This window comes from Rhineura floridana, chromosome 12 (genome assembly GCF_030035675.1).
Source record: "Rhineura floridana isolate rRhiFlo1 chromosome 12, rRhiFlo1.hap2, whole genome shotgun sequence".
Taxonomy (NCBI): Eukaryota; Metazoa; Chordata; class Lepidosauria; order Squamata; family Rhineuridae; genus Rhineura; species Rhineura floridana.
Genome location: NC_084491.1, coordinates 20,790,831 through 20,808,225, shown reverse-complemented (window position 1 = coordinate 20,808,225; position 17,395 = coordinate 20,790,831). Strand labels below are relative to the sequence as shown.

The following is a 17,395-nucleotide window of genomic DNA, read 5'->3' as shown; positions in this document are numbered from 1 at the left end:
CTGTAGCCCAAGAACATCTAAAGGTCACCGTGTTGGCTATCCCTATTATATGCAAATCCGTCACAAATTTGAAACCCTCCCAACTTCATTATGCAACACAGTTACACCTCCTGCCTCTGTTTGTAGTGACAGCAGAGGTGTACTCAGCCAGGGTCTCAGGAGGTCTTAGATCCCTTGCCTTTTTGGGAGCAGGGTCTCAATGTCTCTGGTGCCTTGTGAGCCAATCAGCATGAAGGGGAAGTGTGCTAGTCACTGAAACAAGTCTCCTAAAGAAGTATTCAAGCCCAGCCAGAATATTCTATAATTGTAGAAGGCTGTATAATTTTAGAAGGGGTGTGGCTGTGACTATTATGAAGGGACTCTGCACTTCTGAATTTGCCATTACACTGCTGAGTGACAGATCCCCCGGTAAGAAGGTGTGGGTGGAAACTGTTGGGAGAATTTCTCCTTCCACTGGAGAAATTCAGTGGAATGATCCTTCCCCACCCCTATATCTAGAGTGGGAGAATGGAGAGGCCATTTATACACAAACTCTAGGCTAAACGTTGTCAGTGGCAGGTGGCTCTCTCCCAGGTCCATAGGATGCTGCATATTTGCTCCTGATGAGTATTAAGCTAAAGAACAGAAAAACACCCTCCCCCTTGGCTGGATCAGGCAAAGGCTCATCTAGTCCAGCCTGCTGTTCTCATAGCAGCCAACCAGATGCTCAAGGCAAGCTCATAAGCAGGTCCTGAGTACAACAGCATTCTTCCCCTTTGTGATTCCCAACAACTGGTATTCATTGTTATGCTACGTTCGACAGTGCAGAAAGAACATACCCTTCATGGCTAGCAGCCATCGATAGCCTCCCCCATGAATTTGTCTAATCCTCTTTCAAAGCCACACAGATTTATGGCTTTTACTCCCGCAATATGTAGCGTTTTATCTGAATCTTCCAATGTTCAGTTTCATTAGATGACCCCAAGCTCTAGTATTATGGGGGGGGGGAGACCATCTTCCTTCCCACTTTCTCCACGCTATGCATAACCCTATATACCTCTGTTGTTACTCACCTGTTTTCCCTAAAGTAAAAAGTCCCAAGTGTTGCACCCTTTCCAAGTGAGGGTGTTGCTCTAACCCTTTGATCATTGTGGCTGCCCCTCTGCTCTTTCCCTAACAATCTTCAGCAAAGAAAGGATGTCTAGAAAGAATGGCCTCCTCCAACTGGATGCCGTGAAGTAGAGGCTAAGCGGCCTCCTGTCAGTTTCAATGGACAACCCCGAGTTCTAATATTATGAAAGCTGGCCGCTAATCAGTGGCAGCTGTTGGCTCCATTTGGAATCCGCTCTGGGTTTTAGTCAGTACTTTCAAGGAGCTGTCTAAGGTGTTGAAACCTAATTGGTTCCAGTACCTTGGACAGCTACTTGAAAGCTCGGACTAAAACCTGGATTCCACTGTCCCACTGGCATGGAGTCACCAGTCGCCACTGCCGCTAGTGTTTAATGCTTGAGTGGACTATCCAGGTGAACCTTATTGGTAATCTTTTAGCCAACCCTCCCCCATTCTTTTCCACAATACTTCCAAACCAGGAGGACACCATGGCACAGACTGGAAGAGAAGTAGCTGTTTAACAGATATTTAATAACCATCCCATTGTAGAATCCATCTGTAGTGTTTGGAACTGTCCAAAGTTGTCGCTTTGGCAGACCCCCTGCATGTGATACTTGCTACAACTAGGAAATGGGACATCATCTTTCATTAGATGCTTCTTCCTAAGAGAGAGGGAGAAAACAGCCAACAATCAGTTCTAGTGCTAAAGTTGGTAAACATGGAGAACTTCCCAGTCTGAAGCCGCTCACTGCTAGTGTTGCCAGCTTTTTAAAAGCAGTTTTGATTTTTTAAAATTGTATTTTTCCTGTTGATCTTATGTAGCCATTGTGGGAGCCTTATAGGCTGGGTAAAAAGGCCCTCTTGATGTTTTTGGGCTCCAGCCCCCATCAGCCTCAGCCAGTATGGTCAGTGGTCAGAAATGGTGGGAGCAGCAGTCCATCATCATCTGGAGGGCCACAGGTTTCCCAGCCCTGCTTTTTAAATAATAAAAAACTCCACTAGATTACAACTACTAGATTGAAATGCTGCTGGAACACAAAAATTAGGCAAAAATATCCCACTCTCCTGAAGAAGCCAGCAGAGGGAGCCAGAATCCATAGGCTAAGCCAAACCTGAATTCAGTAACAGCAATTTTTGGGATAAAGTTTTGAAAGAAGGTAGCATCTGAAACTCATGTCTTTTGAACAGAGCTGAAATCAACATCCACCCACATAAAATTCTGTTGTATGAATGCTTGAGATTGCAAAAAACTCTGAATATTCTTTAGCTGCACAAATATTTGGCCAGGCGATAGTCAGCATCAGCATTTTGACATCCAGCCGTTTTACAATAGCCAGCATTTGGCACTACCCAACAGCCAACTTACCATAGTATTAAACCATTCCCTTAGCTTTTAGTGTCCAGGATGCTACTTTTGTAGCCAAAATGGTATCACTCTTACAAAGAAGTGATATCCAAAGCAGGGACTGGGGAGATTCAGTTTGTATTTAAAGGCAAATCTACCCAATTCGTACTTCCTGAAGCAACAGGTGAACCAAAATACAGCCATCCTTTGAAACTTGCACTTCTCTGAATTTTGCAATGAAGTTCTCTAAGCCAGCTAATGTGTACAAAAATGTACATTCCAGGGTAAAGTGTGCATATAAATGTAGGTATTAGTGAAAACATTAAAATGCATTGTATTAGGGAAAGCAAATATCAGAGAAAGTATGATTTGCAAAAATGTGCATATTAGGAAAAAACTGCATACAAAAATAAGGATATCAAGAGAAATGTGCACTAAAATTCTGCTAAACTTTCATGAGGACTTTTGAAAAACACTATAGGCTAATGTGGAGAACAGAACTTAAGACTAGTGAAAGAGAGACAGAAACTGGCAGATTCACCCATCCCTAATCAGAAGGCTGAGAAATTCCAACAAACAAAAAACACCCCCTTCAGAAAAATCCTGAGAGAGAACCTCGAGACAGCTCAGTGAAAACTGAGCATGCTCAGTAGCCATAGAATGCTGACTGACTTTTAATTGGGGGGGGGCAGGATGTAGTATTTTGAACAGGAGTCTTCCACATTGGAATGTTTTGTTGCAGGACCCACTTGTCTTTAATTTTATTTATTACTTAACCCTGCTCCCCCATTTCCCCCCCCAAAGAAATTCAAAGCAGTCAACAAAAAGAAAGAAAAAAGTATTAAAATATAAAACAATTGGCAGTTCAGCCAGATCACAATTAAAAAAGACAGCCAGTGTGGTATAGTGCTTAGCGTGTCAGACTCTGACCTCGGAGACCAGGGTTCAACTCCCCATTTAGCCATGAAGCTCACTGGGTGACCCTGGGCCAGTCTCTCTCTCTCATCCTAACCTAACAGGGTTGTGGGGATAAAATGGAGACAGGGGAACCATACATGCTTCCTTGAGCTCCTTGGAGGAAAAGTGGGATATAAATGCTAATAAATAATAAAAGCATTAAAACCCAAACCACCACCACCAATTCCAGAACAAGTAATCAGAACTCCAAACATCAGAATAATCCAGGAAAAAATAATAATCAGCCAAGGGCCTTTTAAAAATAGACACATTTTTACCAGCCACCTAAAACACTACAGCAATTGGGCCCCGATGTAAGTTGCTTGGCAAAACATTGCCACAAGGTCTGCCCCCCTACGGAAGAGGCCTTAGGATGGATATCCACAGGCAGAACAGCTGTCCCTCCCTGCCCTGGATGAACTATAGAGCCATATTCAACTCTACTCAGGGTTGAAGTTAATGAATCTAATTTAGCATTGGATACTACGCAATATCTACAGATTCCCAGCTTTCATTTAATAATGAACTTTTCTGATAAATCATGGGGTTGAAGAATGAAGGAACAGGGCCACAGATAATATGACTGGGGCATGGAAAGATGGATATGGAATCGGGCAGTCTTTGAAGTAGCTAGATTACAAACGTTTAGGGCTTTGGATGTTAATGCCAGCACTTTGAACTGAACAAGGAAACAGACAGGAACTAGTGCTGATAACACAAAACTAGTGTGACAGTAGAAGCAGATCCATTAAGGCAAACAGGGCACCGCCCCACCAAACACTTGAGCTATTTGGAAGAAAAGTGGTATATAAGTGTAAGGAATCAATAAATACTTACATTCAGTCTGCCCTTAACCAGCCCTCATCTGCCTGCCTTCTTACTTACAACCAGTCTAGGAGATGGCATTTGGCTATCAGCTTCCTCTCCTTAATCTCAGGGTTGCCTTTGTAGAAGGCAGGGAGGAGGATGGAGACAAAGCTGGCTCTGGCTCCACCTCTTGTTGGGGCCCCTCCCTTCCACCTTACCAGTCCCAATGAGCACCAGCCACCACTGGGTGAGATGGAGACAAAAACACTTATCAGCACTCCAAGAGTAGAATTTTGCTGTAGTTGCAGTTTCTGAATGCTTTAAAGGTAGCTCACACACTGTGTTGCAGTCATCTAATCTGGTGGTCACTAGGGCATGAATCTATATTGCACGGTCTCCAACTATGAAGAAGGGGTGTGCTTGGCAAACCAGGTGAAGCTGGATTTTTCTTTTTTTAAATGATCTACAAGATGCCATCCCCACAATTTCTTATTTTTTGCATCTACCAAACTCTGTCATAGATAAACTGGACAAGAGTTGCCAGCATTCAACATGGTAATAACCCAACAGAGCTTTGCCACACCCAAGATCCATTGCCAAAATTAACATGTCAGCCATCTACTACAGTATGCAGTCAACCACAGTAAGTGCCACTGGATAAACATAACATTGTGGGGAGGAGGAGATACCGGGGAGGTGAATGACTGGTGGTAGCAACAATGCTATGCTAATGGTGACAGGAATCACAATGGCCCTTGGCAGGTGGCCAACCATGCCAATTGCTAACACCAGCCCCCAAGAAGAACTTAAGGGTGGTCAACTCAACGGTAATCATCAAGAAGATAGCGATGGGAAAGAGTTGTTGCATTTCAGTTAAAAATAGAAGTCCGATTCAAACAGATCTCCTGTATATCCATATTATGTAGTTTTTCCAATGAAGACTCTTTCTATATCCACAGATACATATTGTATATTTCCACAAATACACACAGCACACTAAAAATCAGGAAGGAATTACTTCTTGCTTTATTGAACAGTAACTGTCCTGGTCTGTTCTACAAAAAGAAATCCCCTGGATCCTTGTTTGAGAATAGCTCCATCAAAGCCAGTGCAGCCTACTCCCGAGAGAACCTGCATAGCATAGGCGGGATGGCCTCTGAATACCAGGTGCTGGGAATCACAAGTGGGGTCAACACCGTTGTACTCGGGTCCCACTTGTGGCCTTCTCATGGGCATATGATCGCCCTCTGTAAGAATGGTCTGATCTAAGGTGGGTCACAACAGCAGTGCATGTTTGGGCTAAAGGCAACTCCCGAGTTTGGAAAAGGTTGAAGACTACTGGGTCAATGAATGTATACATCAGCTTTCAAAAGGTATTCCCAGATATTGGTACATCTGTTATTTATTGTGCACTACCTACAGGATCCTGGATTACACTTAGGGAACAAGCATGAACTATGGAAAAAGGAAATGGACTGCCTTCAAGTCGATTCCGACTTATGGCGACCCTATGAATAGGGTTTTCCTGGTAAGCGGTATTCAGAGGGGGTTTACCATTGCCTTCCTCTGAAGCTGAGAGGCAGTGACTGGCCCAAGGTCACCCAGTGAGCTCCATGGCTGTGTGGGGATTCGAACCCTGGTCTCCCAGGTTATAGTCCAGCACCTTAACCACTACAGCACACTGGCTCTCTCGCATGAACTATACACATAAATGAAAGAAATGAACACAACTTACTGCCTGTGATTGTCCTTTGGCTTCTGCTTCAGCATTGAATTGTACCTCATTCTCACTATAGCTACTCTCCCCGGTGTCCGCATCAGTCAGAAAATTTTCTTCCGACGGCTCGTAGTCGGAACCGTCATCCACTTGAAAGAGAGAGTTACCAGGAAAGACTAAATTTAAGAAGCACAGCCAACACAACTGTGTTCCTTTGAAAGGCATCACCTCCTTCCTTTAGCAAAAGAGCCCAAAATTGGAGAGAGGAAGAGTTTAAAAAAAAGGGCCCCAGGTTGTGCGGAGATGGAGGCGCTCAAGTCTTCTGTTACTAGGTGAGCGCAGCCAAGGTACTCAATGGCACAAAGAATTCTGTGCCAGTTAAGATGGAGGGGAGGGGGCTGGGACTGGGGAGAATAATGGACATGAGAGCAGGATGTGATGTCACAATACCAGCAAAGGCTGGCATTTGCAAAAAGACCAGGATGCTAGCAACTGGCATGCTGGCAATCCTCAACTGTTTGGTCTTCCAATAAATTTTTTATTTTAAAAGTTGGCTACAATCGAAGGCCTTTAATTCAGGCCTGATTGCAACAGGGGAGGAGCTGGACAAGAAGGGGTGCTGTGGGTCAGAAGGGGAAGCCCCGGGGCAACAGTGTGGGGGCTGATGGCACACACACACACACACCCCACACACACACACACACACCCCCCACACACACACACCCCACCCCCCACACACACACCCCACACCCCACCCCCCAGACTTGGCACTAGCTCCAACCCAGCCCCCTCCCACAGTTGCATATCCATAAAATCTACCAGGAGACTCTTGACTGGCCTTCCATGCAGCCTCTAGTTTTCCTTTAAAATCAAGAACTGATCAAGTCTTTCCAGAGGATTACTGTTCACTGCATTTCCCAGAATGAAGAGGCAGAAATGTTAACAGATATCTCAGAAACTGGCTCCTTCCCTACAGACCCTCTTGGGTGTTAAGATCAGCAGAGGGGGCTTTCTTGATAGTTCCACCACCCTAAAACGTTTGGGGTATGATGCCCCAGGACAGGGCTTTCTTGGTGGCAGCCCAGAAGTCGTGCGATTCCCTCCCTACAGAGGTGCATCTGGCACCTTTTTTATTCAGTTTTCAGTGTGGTGTAGTGGTTAAGGTGTTGGACTATGACCTGGGAGACCAGGGTTCAAATCCCCACACAGCTATGAAACTCACTGGGTGACCTTGGGCCAGTCACTGCCTCTCAGCCTCATGAAAACTATTCATAGGGTCGCCATAAGTCGGAATCGACTTGAAAGCAGTACAAAGACACATCTCTTTATCCTGGTCTTTGCCTCCTGAAGTGTATGTTTTCAGAAGCCACCCTGTTCTTGTGATTGGAAAAAAAAATGGACTGCCTCCAAGTCGATTCAGACTTATGGGCGACCCTATGAATAGGGTTTTCCTGGTAAGCAATATTCAGAGGGGGTTTACCATTGCCTTCCTCTGAGGCTGAGAGGCAGTGACTGGCCCAAGGTCACCCAGTGAGCTTCATGGCTGTGTTGGGATTCGAACCCTGGTCTCCCAGGTCGTAGTCCAACACCTTAACCACTACACCACATTTTAAGATTGTATTTTAGATTTTGTGATCCGCCCTGGGATCTATTGGTGAAGGGCAGACAATAAATATAAACAACAAACAGCGTGACCCTGAGCAACACCTATTTGGTTACAAGTGAAACCCAAGGTTTACTCTTCAGAAAGGGTGTTGCCAATGTGGTCCCTGCAGGTGTTAGTGCCCCAGTGGTAACTATGACACCTGTGCAAGCTTGGCCTTCCCAACATTGAACATGCCTCTTAAACATGCCAACATCTCATTGCATGCCAGGACTGGGCACCCACCCTCCTTCCTGTTCCAAAGAGAGAGATGCAAAGAGCTCGTCTGACTCAAGGTGGCAGTGGCTGATATCGTGCCTTTTCCACCCATTGATGGAAAGGCAGAAAGGGGGTGTATGCCCACACCATTTCATGGACGTACCTCCTTCCTGCTCTTGAGATGTGCCAGCCATTTGGTGGTATGCCACATCCCATGGCAGCCATTTTGTGGCTGGTGCCCAGAGCGTATGACACATTCCAGAGTGGAAACTGCTCCAAAAAAGGTTATGTCCACTGCTTTAGAAACTGTTGAGTGGAGCCCAAAGAACCTCATTCAGAATTTCTAGTTACAGCTAGTAACTGGGGCTCCCACACACACTCCTGGAACTCTAGGAACTGTTCCCTTCCCCCCAGCTCAGCATAGGGAAGCAATGACTATTGAAACAAGGTTCAGTTTGCGTCGCACACATAAAGTGTTCTGAATATAACGCTACAAAGAAAGGCAGTGTCAGGGTGGATTTGCACATTCAATACCACATCAGAGTCCACTTTTTTTTAATGCATTCATACCTGGATGTCATTTACAGCTGTTGCCAGCAAGACATAGAGCACAGTTACACCTACCAACAAGTAGCTGCCAATGGTATCAGAAAGTAATATCACTAAGTATGTTACTGAAAATGTGGATGTGCACCTTCATCCTGGGTGGATACCACCATCAGGGCCAAAAATCTGTGGATCTTGGCTGTGATCTGAATATGCAAATCCACTAGTAAAAACAAAACCAGGCATCCTTATGCCTTTCATCTTCTAATCTGGCTAGCCAAGTAAAATGTTTTCAAAGTTCCTTTCACCCACTCTCAAGAGGCCCAATTTTTTCACTCACAGATAATGTGTTGTCCGTTCAGATGGACTGGCCCAGTTCCAGACTTTAGGATAAAGGCAACAGGAGGGATTAATTCAAAACAGTCAAAACTGATCTATTTAAAAAACAAACAAACAAACATCAGATTTTAGAATGTTTTTCTTCGGAAACATTCTGCAGTAAAAAGGTGGAAGAGGGACATCACAATAACACACCCATAGGCTAGAGTGGTCCAAACTATTTGATATCAGGATGCTGCCCAGATGATGGCTGTCTAAAAACAGGTTACCTAGGAAGGTGTCTTATACCGAGTCAGATCACTGATCCATCTAGCTCAGTAGTGTGTACACTAACTGGCAGCAGCACACCAGTATTTCATTCTCTCCAAGCCCTACCTGGAGATGCCAGGGATTGAACCTGGGACATTCTACATGCAAAGCAGATACTCTGCCAGTGAGCTATGGCCTGTCATAGCTTGCAATACTAGAAAGGTTGCCTTCTACCACATGAGCCTGCCCCAACAGCTGTCATCGCATGTGCCATTGCCTAGTAGAGTTACCATTGGCAAAATGGAGGGCCTCAGCAATGCAATTGGTATTGGTCTGAGGACACTGGTCATATTCTTGGACTCCACAGCCACTGCATGGGGTTCATCATCAGCATCTTCACCCAAAGACACCTGAAAGAGTGACAACAGGGTCAATATATCCAGAGTCAGTTTTCTGCCCATCAGTCTTTTGCTTTGCACAGAATTGTGGGGAGTGTTTTTTTTTGGGGGGAGGACTGGTTATGCTTCTAGGTGTGCAGAATCAAGCCTATCACTTGCAACAAGAAATACCACAATATAAGCATACCGTTCTCAAGTACAGAAGGTGTTCCAGTAAGTCATCCTCCTCCTTCACTTCATATCTCTTGCTCCTGTCATTCAATTCACAGCCTATGGGAACATCAAGATATTTAGAGATGCAACTTTCTTTATGGTGACCGCTCTACATTGGACAACTCAATGATGGGCATGTTTCAATATTCACAAATGGGAAAACATCCCCAAAATGTTAATCAGAGAATATCTGTATAGAGGCCAACAAACTGTAGTGAGGTATCTCTCAATCAAGCCTATCAGAACAGTCAGTTTACTACTGAATTATGTTCCAGCCCTTTGGAACTTGGCAGCAAGACAATATCACTGACTACAAAATGCACTCATGGCAGCTAAACATCTTACATTTCACTACTGGAAGGAGAGGTCTACGCTCCCACAGTTGTATAATGGACAGAAGCCATGAACCAACTGGCAGTCTATGAGAAGGTGATCAAGTGCAAGGGAAGTTTTCAGATATATGAACTCTATATACAGACCAATTTGCATGAATGTATGGACCACTAGGTTGGTCTGATCACCAGCCACATGTCTCCTTCCCTACCCCATAAATGTACACACAGAAAGTACTGTTTTGTTTTATTATCGTTTATTATGTCTTGTTTGGCTGTATCCCCTGTTCGTGGTTAATTTCTTTTAAAAACTCAATGTATACATTGAAAAAAACCTAACAGGACAGGGTGCGCTGTCTATATTAGTTGGACTCTTAACTTCGGTCCTGAAGGGCAGACATATGGTTGCCTTATACCACATCAGACCTTTTATTTATTTATTATTTGGTTTAGATCCCGCCCTTCTTCCCAGCAGGAGCCCAGGCCCATCAAGGTCAGGATTGTCTATTCTCAACTGCAAATCAACAGCAATGGCTTCTCCAGAGTATCAGGCAGAGGGTCTATCCCAGGACCATCACCAGACTTCAGGGAGTCCTTGGCACAACGCCACCAATGATCCCCCTCCCTTCAACACCCTCCATGCAGTATTTTTTTATTCTGCTGCCACCACAGTGGCTCAGTGGATGAGCATCTGCTTTGCAGCAGAAGGTCCCAGGTTCAATCCCTTGCATCTCTAGATGGAGATGGGAGAGGCACTCCTGTCTGAAATCCTGGAGAGCCACTTCCAGTCATTGTAGACAATGCGAAGCTAAATGGACCAATGGTCTGTCATATCAGGCAGCGCCCCATGCACGAGATCTAAGCCGTTGTTCCGGTGGCTACATGGAACCCAGATTCACTAGAAGTCCCTGGATGGCTTTTAAGGAATATAAAAAATAGCAGATCCTTACCCCAAAGGACAGTCACGGGTTTTTCACCTGCTGAAAGGGAACTTGAAAGGTGGGGCAGGGACCTCATTCTGTCTGGACAGTACCCAGTGGAAGGACCTAGGATAAGAAGCATAAGACGTAAGGATAGCAAACACTGCCACCTTTGCACCATTAGTTCACCTGTTTTTCACAATAATAGTACAAAACACTTTAGGCAAAGGATGTCCCACCTGCAGGAGGACAACTGAGCTGCTGTGTCCAGCCCCATCCTTTTAAGCCTGGCTAGCTTTTATGCTTCAGAAAGGTCACAATTACCAGGGCACTAGCAACTGAGCACCTCCAAAGAATTTCCCCCATTTTTTATTTATTTAACCATATCAGCAAAAATCACAGTAATACAATAATAAACACATTAATAGCCAGTGTGGTGTAGTGGTTAAGGTGCTGGACTACGACCTGGGAGACCAGGGTTCAAATCCCCACACCGCCATGAAGCTCACTGGGGGACCTTGGGCCAGTCACTGCCTCTCAGCCTCAGAGGAAGGCAATGGTAAACCACCTCTGAATACCACTTACCACAAAAACCCTATTCATAGGGTTGCCATAAGTCGGAATCGACTTGGAGGCAGTACATTTACATGTTTTAATATTCATATAAGGAAAGTAGTAATAGATAAATGAAATATAGCCTGTTCCTTACACACATTGGAAATAGCTTTTCACAGTGTTCCTAATGGTGAATACGGATCAGAATTTTCTTGTACTTTGTTACACCAATGCATAGGGATGGGCGAGAAATCAATTCACATTTAAATTATCCAGTTTGCACTTTGAGGCAATGTATGAACCAAAACACACCAATCCTTCGAAATCTGCACTTCTCTTAATTGTACTTCAACTAAGTGATGTGTACAAACACACATATAATGGGACAAAGTATCCATAAAATTGGTATATTCGTGAAAATGATGTTCAAAAATGCATTATATGAGGAATTCGGGGGGAAATGTGTTGCAAAAATGTGGATATTAAGCAAAATTGCATACAAAAATGTGTATATTAGAATAAATTCTCACTAAAATGCTGATGAATTTACATGAGGACTTTAAAAAATAAAATTCCCAAACTGATGTGGAAATGAACTTAAGACTGGAAAGATGAGAAACTAAGCGGAACTGAAATTTACAGATTCACCCATCCTTACCAGTACTTAATGAAACGAAGTTATAATGGGAAGAGAGCAAGAAACTCCGCAGTTGGCTATCCAGATCAGAAGATGTAAGGGATGTGGAAGCCTGAATCTATCTTTAATAGTGGATTTGCATATTCAGATCACAGCCAAGGTACACAGATTTTTGGCCTAATGGTGCTATCCACCCAGTATGAAGGAGCACATCCACATTTCCAGTATTCACTAATAGGAAAAAAACTTTGCTGTTTAAAAATGTACCTATAGCCCACAGATATTTCTATCAAACTTTAAAAAGCAGGGAAATTCAGCAGCTATAGTGAATGCACCAGGGGAGCAGGAGACCTGACCTCCTCTCTGAGATATTGTACTGCCCTACAAATTTGTCAAAATGCAAACACAATTTGGGTTGGTCTTTCACATTACAATCCACTTCTTGTGTAGCTTGGATGAATTTGGTAACATGTGGGCTCCACTCTTAACCAAATTTCTAAAGCAGTCCTCTAAATCTTTTTTTTTTTTTGCACCAGTGGATGCTGGTTCCACTCCCTCTCAAGAGACCCATTTTCACTCACAGATCACATGTTGCCCATTGAGGTAAACTGGCCCAGTTCCAGACTTTAGGATGAAGACAACAGGAGGGATTAATTCAAAGTCATCAAGACTGATCTGTTTTAAGAAGCAAACAACAGATTTTAGAATGTTTTTATCCTAGAACATTCTGCCGTAAAAAGGCGGGAGAGTGACATCACAAAAACATATCACATTCCCTCCCCTTAAATATTAGGGCACCATCTCTGTTATCTTTTCGGCACCTACTGAAGACTTTCCTCTTTCAATGAGCCTTTTAAGTACTGACATCCCAGTCTGCAACTGTGTTGGAATTGCTTTTAAGATGTTTTTAAAGCTGTTTTGTTTTAATATGTTTTATAGTTTGCTTTTATGATGTTTTAGAGTGTTTTAGTGTTTTTGTTTGCCACCCTGGGAGGAAGGGCAGGATATAAATCTAATAAATAAATAATAAATATGAAAGACTAGATTGGTCCAAACAATTTGATCTCTGCATGGTCCCCTGATGATGGCTCTCCAAGACAGATCAAAATGTGTATATTAGGAAAAATATGCCCTAAAATGCTGATGACTTTTTATGAAAACTTTTTTTAAAAAAATGTGGCCTTCTGTGGGCTGCATGTCATTGGTGGGTGGGGCCAGAGGCAAAAATCAGAGGAACAATGAATGTAAATATTTCCTTTGCACTGTAGGGTAGTTTCTACACACAATCCTACAACCCTCTTGAGCTTCCATTCATGCAAGCAAAAAGTATTATCAGAGTTCAAGGACACATTCAAACCAGGCAAAAACACTCAAGGCTGGTGTGAAGCTGAGGATATGGCTGAGAGGCCCAAAGGCCAGACAGAGAGGCCTGGAGGGCCACATTTGGTCCCAGTGCCTGAGGTTCCCCACCCCTGGGTTGGCAATGCTGAGCTAAGAGGACCACTGGTCTGACTTGATATACGGTGGTTCCCTATGCTCATGTGGGTAGGATTCAAGGCTAGTCCCAATCAGAGTAGAACCACTGAAGTTAATGAACCCAAGTTAGACATGCCTGTGAACTTCAGTGGTTCTACTCTGAGTAGGGCTTAGCTGACTACAACCCTCTGTTCCTGTGGTAGCAAAAGCTGCCATCACATAATTCTTTGCCCAGTGGAGTTACCATTGGTAAGACAGAGGGCCTCAGTGATGCAACGGTTATTGGTTTGAGGACACTGCTCATGTTCTTGGACTCCACAGCCACCACATGGGGCTCATCATTGGCATCTTCACCCAGAGACACCTGGAAAAGCAAGAACAGAATCACTATATCCAGAGTCACAGTTTTCTGCACATCAATCTTTTGCTTTGCACAGAATTGGGGGGGGGGGAAGGCATTTTGGAAATCGAGTGGACTAGTTATGCTTTCAAGTGGAAGATGTGCAGAATCAAACCTATCACTTGCAACAAGAAATATCACAATATAAGCTTACCGTTCGCAAGTACAGAAAGTGTTCCAATATGTCATCCTGTTCCTTCACTTCATACCTCCTGCTCTCACCATTCAATTCACAGCCTAAGGAGACATCAAGATATTTAGCATTGTAACTTCCTTTACAGTGATCACTCTACTCCAGGCAGCTCAATGATGGGCATGCTTCAAGAGTCAGATGGGGGGGAAAGTCCCCAGAATGTTAATCAGAGAATGTCTGTACAAAGGTCAACAAACTGTAGCCAGATATCTCTCAATCAAGCCTAACAGAACAGTCAAATTTACTAGTGAATTATGTCCCAGTCCTTTGGAACTTAGCAGAGGGACAATACAACTGTCTGCTAAGGAAATTCATGGAGGCTGAGGGATGTATTTAATGTAGCATTAAGTCATTGGTTGCATCGGGGCAAATATTTTTCCTTGCGCAATGGAACATTCTCCCTCTCTCCTTCCCTTGTGTGTCCCCTAAATCTGTTGAGGGGGTGCCTCTAACTTTCCAGAACAGTTTTGGGGATGGTGTGCGGTGCACATGGGGGGGAAAAGAATATCCCATTTTGCTAATTTAGTTGAATGAATACTGCCCTAAATGTCTAACATTTCAATTTCAGAAGGAGAGGGCCATATACAGACCTATGTGCATGAATGTATGAATGCTGGGTTGGTTTGCACACACCCCTATCTCCCTTCCCCTTCTCCTTCCCCATAAATGTACACAGTACTTTTTTGGGACAATACTCACTGGCACCTCTTTTTTGCTGCCCATAGCAGACATTTTGTGCTGGAACCCACAGCACTTTTATCAAGGTATGAGTACCGGCACCTCGTTTACAATAAATAAATAAATAAAAGCATTGAATGTATGCACAGAAAGTATTGTTTTGTTTTATTGTGTCTAACAGAACAGGCTGTGCTCTCTACATCATTAGCTGGGCTCTTACCTTCTGTCCTGGAGAGCAGAAGAAAGTTGCCTTACACCACATCAGACTATTTGTTCATCCAGGTCAGGGTTGCCTGTTCTCTACCGCAAATCGAGAGCAAAGTCTATCCCAGGAGCAGCACCCAACTCCAGGGAGTCCTTGGCACAATGCCACCAATGATCCCCCTCCCTTCAACACACTAAATGCTGTATTTTTCTTTTATTCTGCTGCCACCACAGTGGCTCAGCGGAAGAGCATCTGCTTTGCATGCAAAAGGTCTCCAGTTCAGTCCCTTGCATATCTAGGTTGGGATGGGGGACATACCCCTGTCTGAAATCCTGGAGAGCCACTTCCAGTCACTGAAGACAATTCTGAGCTAAATGGACCAATGCCCTGTCCTTGTATCAGCTTCTGATGCAAGAGGTCTAAGCAGTTCTGGTGGCTCCAGTTTCACTAGAAAGCCCTGGATGGCCTTTAACGAACAGAGCCAAAAGCACATCCTTACCCCAAAGGCCAGGCCCAACGTTTTCATCTGCTGAAAGGGAACTTGAAAGACAGGAAAGGGAGCTCATTTTGCTTGGCAAGAACCCAGTGGGTGGACCTAGGATAAGAAACGCAAGACATAAGGAGGCTAGCAAACACTGCCACCTTTGCACTATTCGCTCACCTGTTTTGCAAGCAAGAGTACAAAATACTGTCTAAGTACATTTGATCATCAGGCAAAGGCTGTCCCATCTTCAGGAGGACAATGAAGCTACTTTGCCCACCCTTTTAATCTGGCTGGCTTTTAAATTTCAGGAAGGACGTTGTTGCCAGGGCAGTAGCCACTGAGCACCTGCAAAGAATTTCCCCCAATTTTGTTATTTATGTAATCATATCGGCAAAATAAAAACAATACAAAAAGAATGCATTAGTTGTTAAATATTAGCATACAAGTAATAAGAAAGGCATTGCTATAGGAGACATGTGCTGAGCCACTAAGGGGGGAGAGTTTCTACCTGCTCTGCCCCACTCCACCACCTTGGACCCTGAGAAGGAGGAGCTGCTCCCTAAAGTTTCGCTCCTGTTCCCTCTGACATTTTTGTGGTGAGTGCCCTTTGCCTTTAACAGTAATATGGATGATTTGGATTTAGTCATTTTAAAAGTGTTTGGATTTTGCTGTCTTAAATGTTTGTAGGTTACATCTTTGGGCCACAGCCCCCCATTGCTTCCTCCCAAAGAACCCTGGAAATCATAGTTTACCTGTACAAAGCTTCAATTACCAGCACCCTTAAACTACAGTTCCCAGGATTCTTTGGGGGGAAGCCATGTGCTTTAAATGTGTGGTGTGGCTGTGATGCCAAACTTTGCATGTGACCCTTTGTGAGCTACCTCAGGGGTCTTTTTAGTCTAAAAATGCTGTAGCAATAAACTTGAACAATAGCAACAACAAAGAAAATATATCCTTATACACTTTGGGATAAGATTGACATGGCTTTTTGTAAGAATTATACAGATCTGCATTTTCTTGTACTTTGTTCTGCTAGTACATAATTTAAAAAAACACTCAATTTTTTTTTCAATGAAAAGTTTGTTAAGTTACTGAACTATCCCAAACGTTTATAATGGTACAAGCTAGGGGCAAGAGGAGAACCTCCACAAAAGGAGCATCTAGCTGATGCTAATAAATACCAAGAACCACATTCCAGACAGTAGCCACAATATCAATTTTGACATATGAAAATGAAATGGAAGAAAAGTCACAGTCATCCCTCCCCACACACTGAGTGCTGGTGAAAAAAATACAAATTCTCAGTGACGGAAATGTCTTGCAGGTCACACAGTACAGAACAGGTAAATGCACATGGCATGCCACACTAAAGTGTAGCATAAAAGAGCATTTCACCAGAAGAGCCTCCTCTATCACCCTGTACAAATGTGTAACCCAGGGCAGGGGCTACTACACATCATTCTTCCACACATCCAGAGACAAAACCTACCTGTGTTACAATCACGCTTGTTGCTTGCTGACCCAACCAATAGAGAAGAAACCAGAGCAACTTCCATGAAATGGCTTCAAGGCTCCTTCCTAAATCCTTTTCAAGACCTGGAACCACACCCTCATTCCTGCCCCCTTAAAGGTGTCTCACTTCTGTGTTGCTTTCTTGTTTGACTAAGAATCTGCAACATGAGTGTAACATTTTCCTTGCCTAGAACTTAACTGGATTTAAAAAGGAATCTCTTCCCTGTTCTCTGTCCTGCATGAACAATATTCACATGCAGCACAGATCACACGAGATTTGGAAACTATTTGTGTGTGGTTTCTCCAGCTGAAAGCATGTAACAAGAGCCTTGCTGGATCAGGCCAGAAGCCTGTTTAGTCCAGGACTCTGTTCCCACAATGGCTAACCAGGTACCCATGGGAAGCCCTCAAGCAGATTCTAAGCATAACAGCACTCTCCTCGCCTGCAGTTTCTAGCAATTGGTATTCAAAGGCATATTGCT

General features: G+C 43.9%; 1 protein-coding gene across 1 annotated transcript; it reads right to left on the bottom strand.

The window, feature by feature from the left end:
* Window positions 1-1,599: 1,599 nt before the first annotated feature.
* Window positions 1,600-16,996, bottom strand: LOC133368407 (uncharacterized). The gene is made up of 11 exons (XM_061592613.1): window positions 16,891-16,996; window positions 15,417-15,512; window positions 13,996-14,078; window positions 13,686-13,805; window positions 12,547-12,640; window positions 10,804-10,899; window positions 9,496-9,578; window positions 9,201-9,320; window positions 8,663-8,756; window positions 5,934-6,064; window positions 1,600-1,751 (listed from the first exon to the last, which is right to left on the bottom strand). The coding sequence occupies exons 1-11, from the start codon at window positions 16,955-16,957 to the stop codon at window positions 1,728-1,730; spliced, it is 1,008 nt and encodes a 335-aa protein (XP_061448597.1). The 5' UTR covers window positions 16,958-16,996; the 3' UTR covers window positions 1,600-1,727.
* Between the last annotated feature and the right edge of the window lie 399 nt (window positions 16,997-17,395).

What these genes read in the sequence shown, in the direction of transcription:
- LOC133368407 (XM_061592613.1), bottom strand. Translation starts at nt 16,957, where the DNA reads ATGGAAGTTGCTCTGGTTTCTTCTCTATTGGTTGGGTCAGCAAGCAAC. An exon ending in CGTTGGGCCTGGCCTTTGGG is followed by an intron (nt 14,079 to 15,416) that starts GTAAGGATGTGC and finishes ATGTCTCCTTAG; the next exon opens with GCTGTGAATTGAATGGTGAG. An exon ending in ACCCGTGACTGTCCTTTGGG is followed by an intron (nt 9,579 to 10,803) that starts GTAAGGATCTGC and finishes ATGTTCCCATAG; the next exon opens with GCTGTGAATTGAATGACAGG.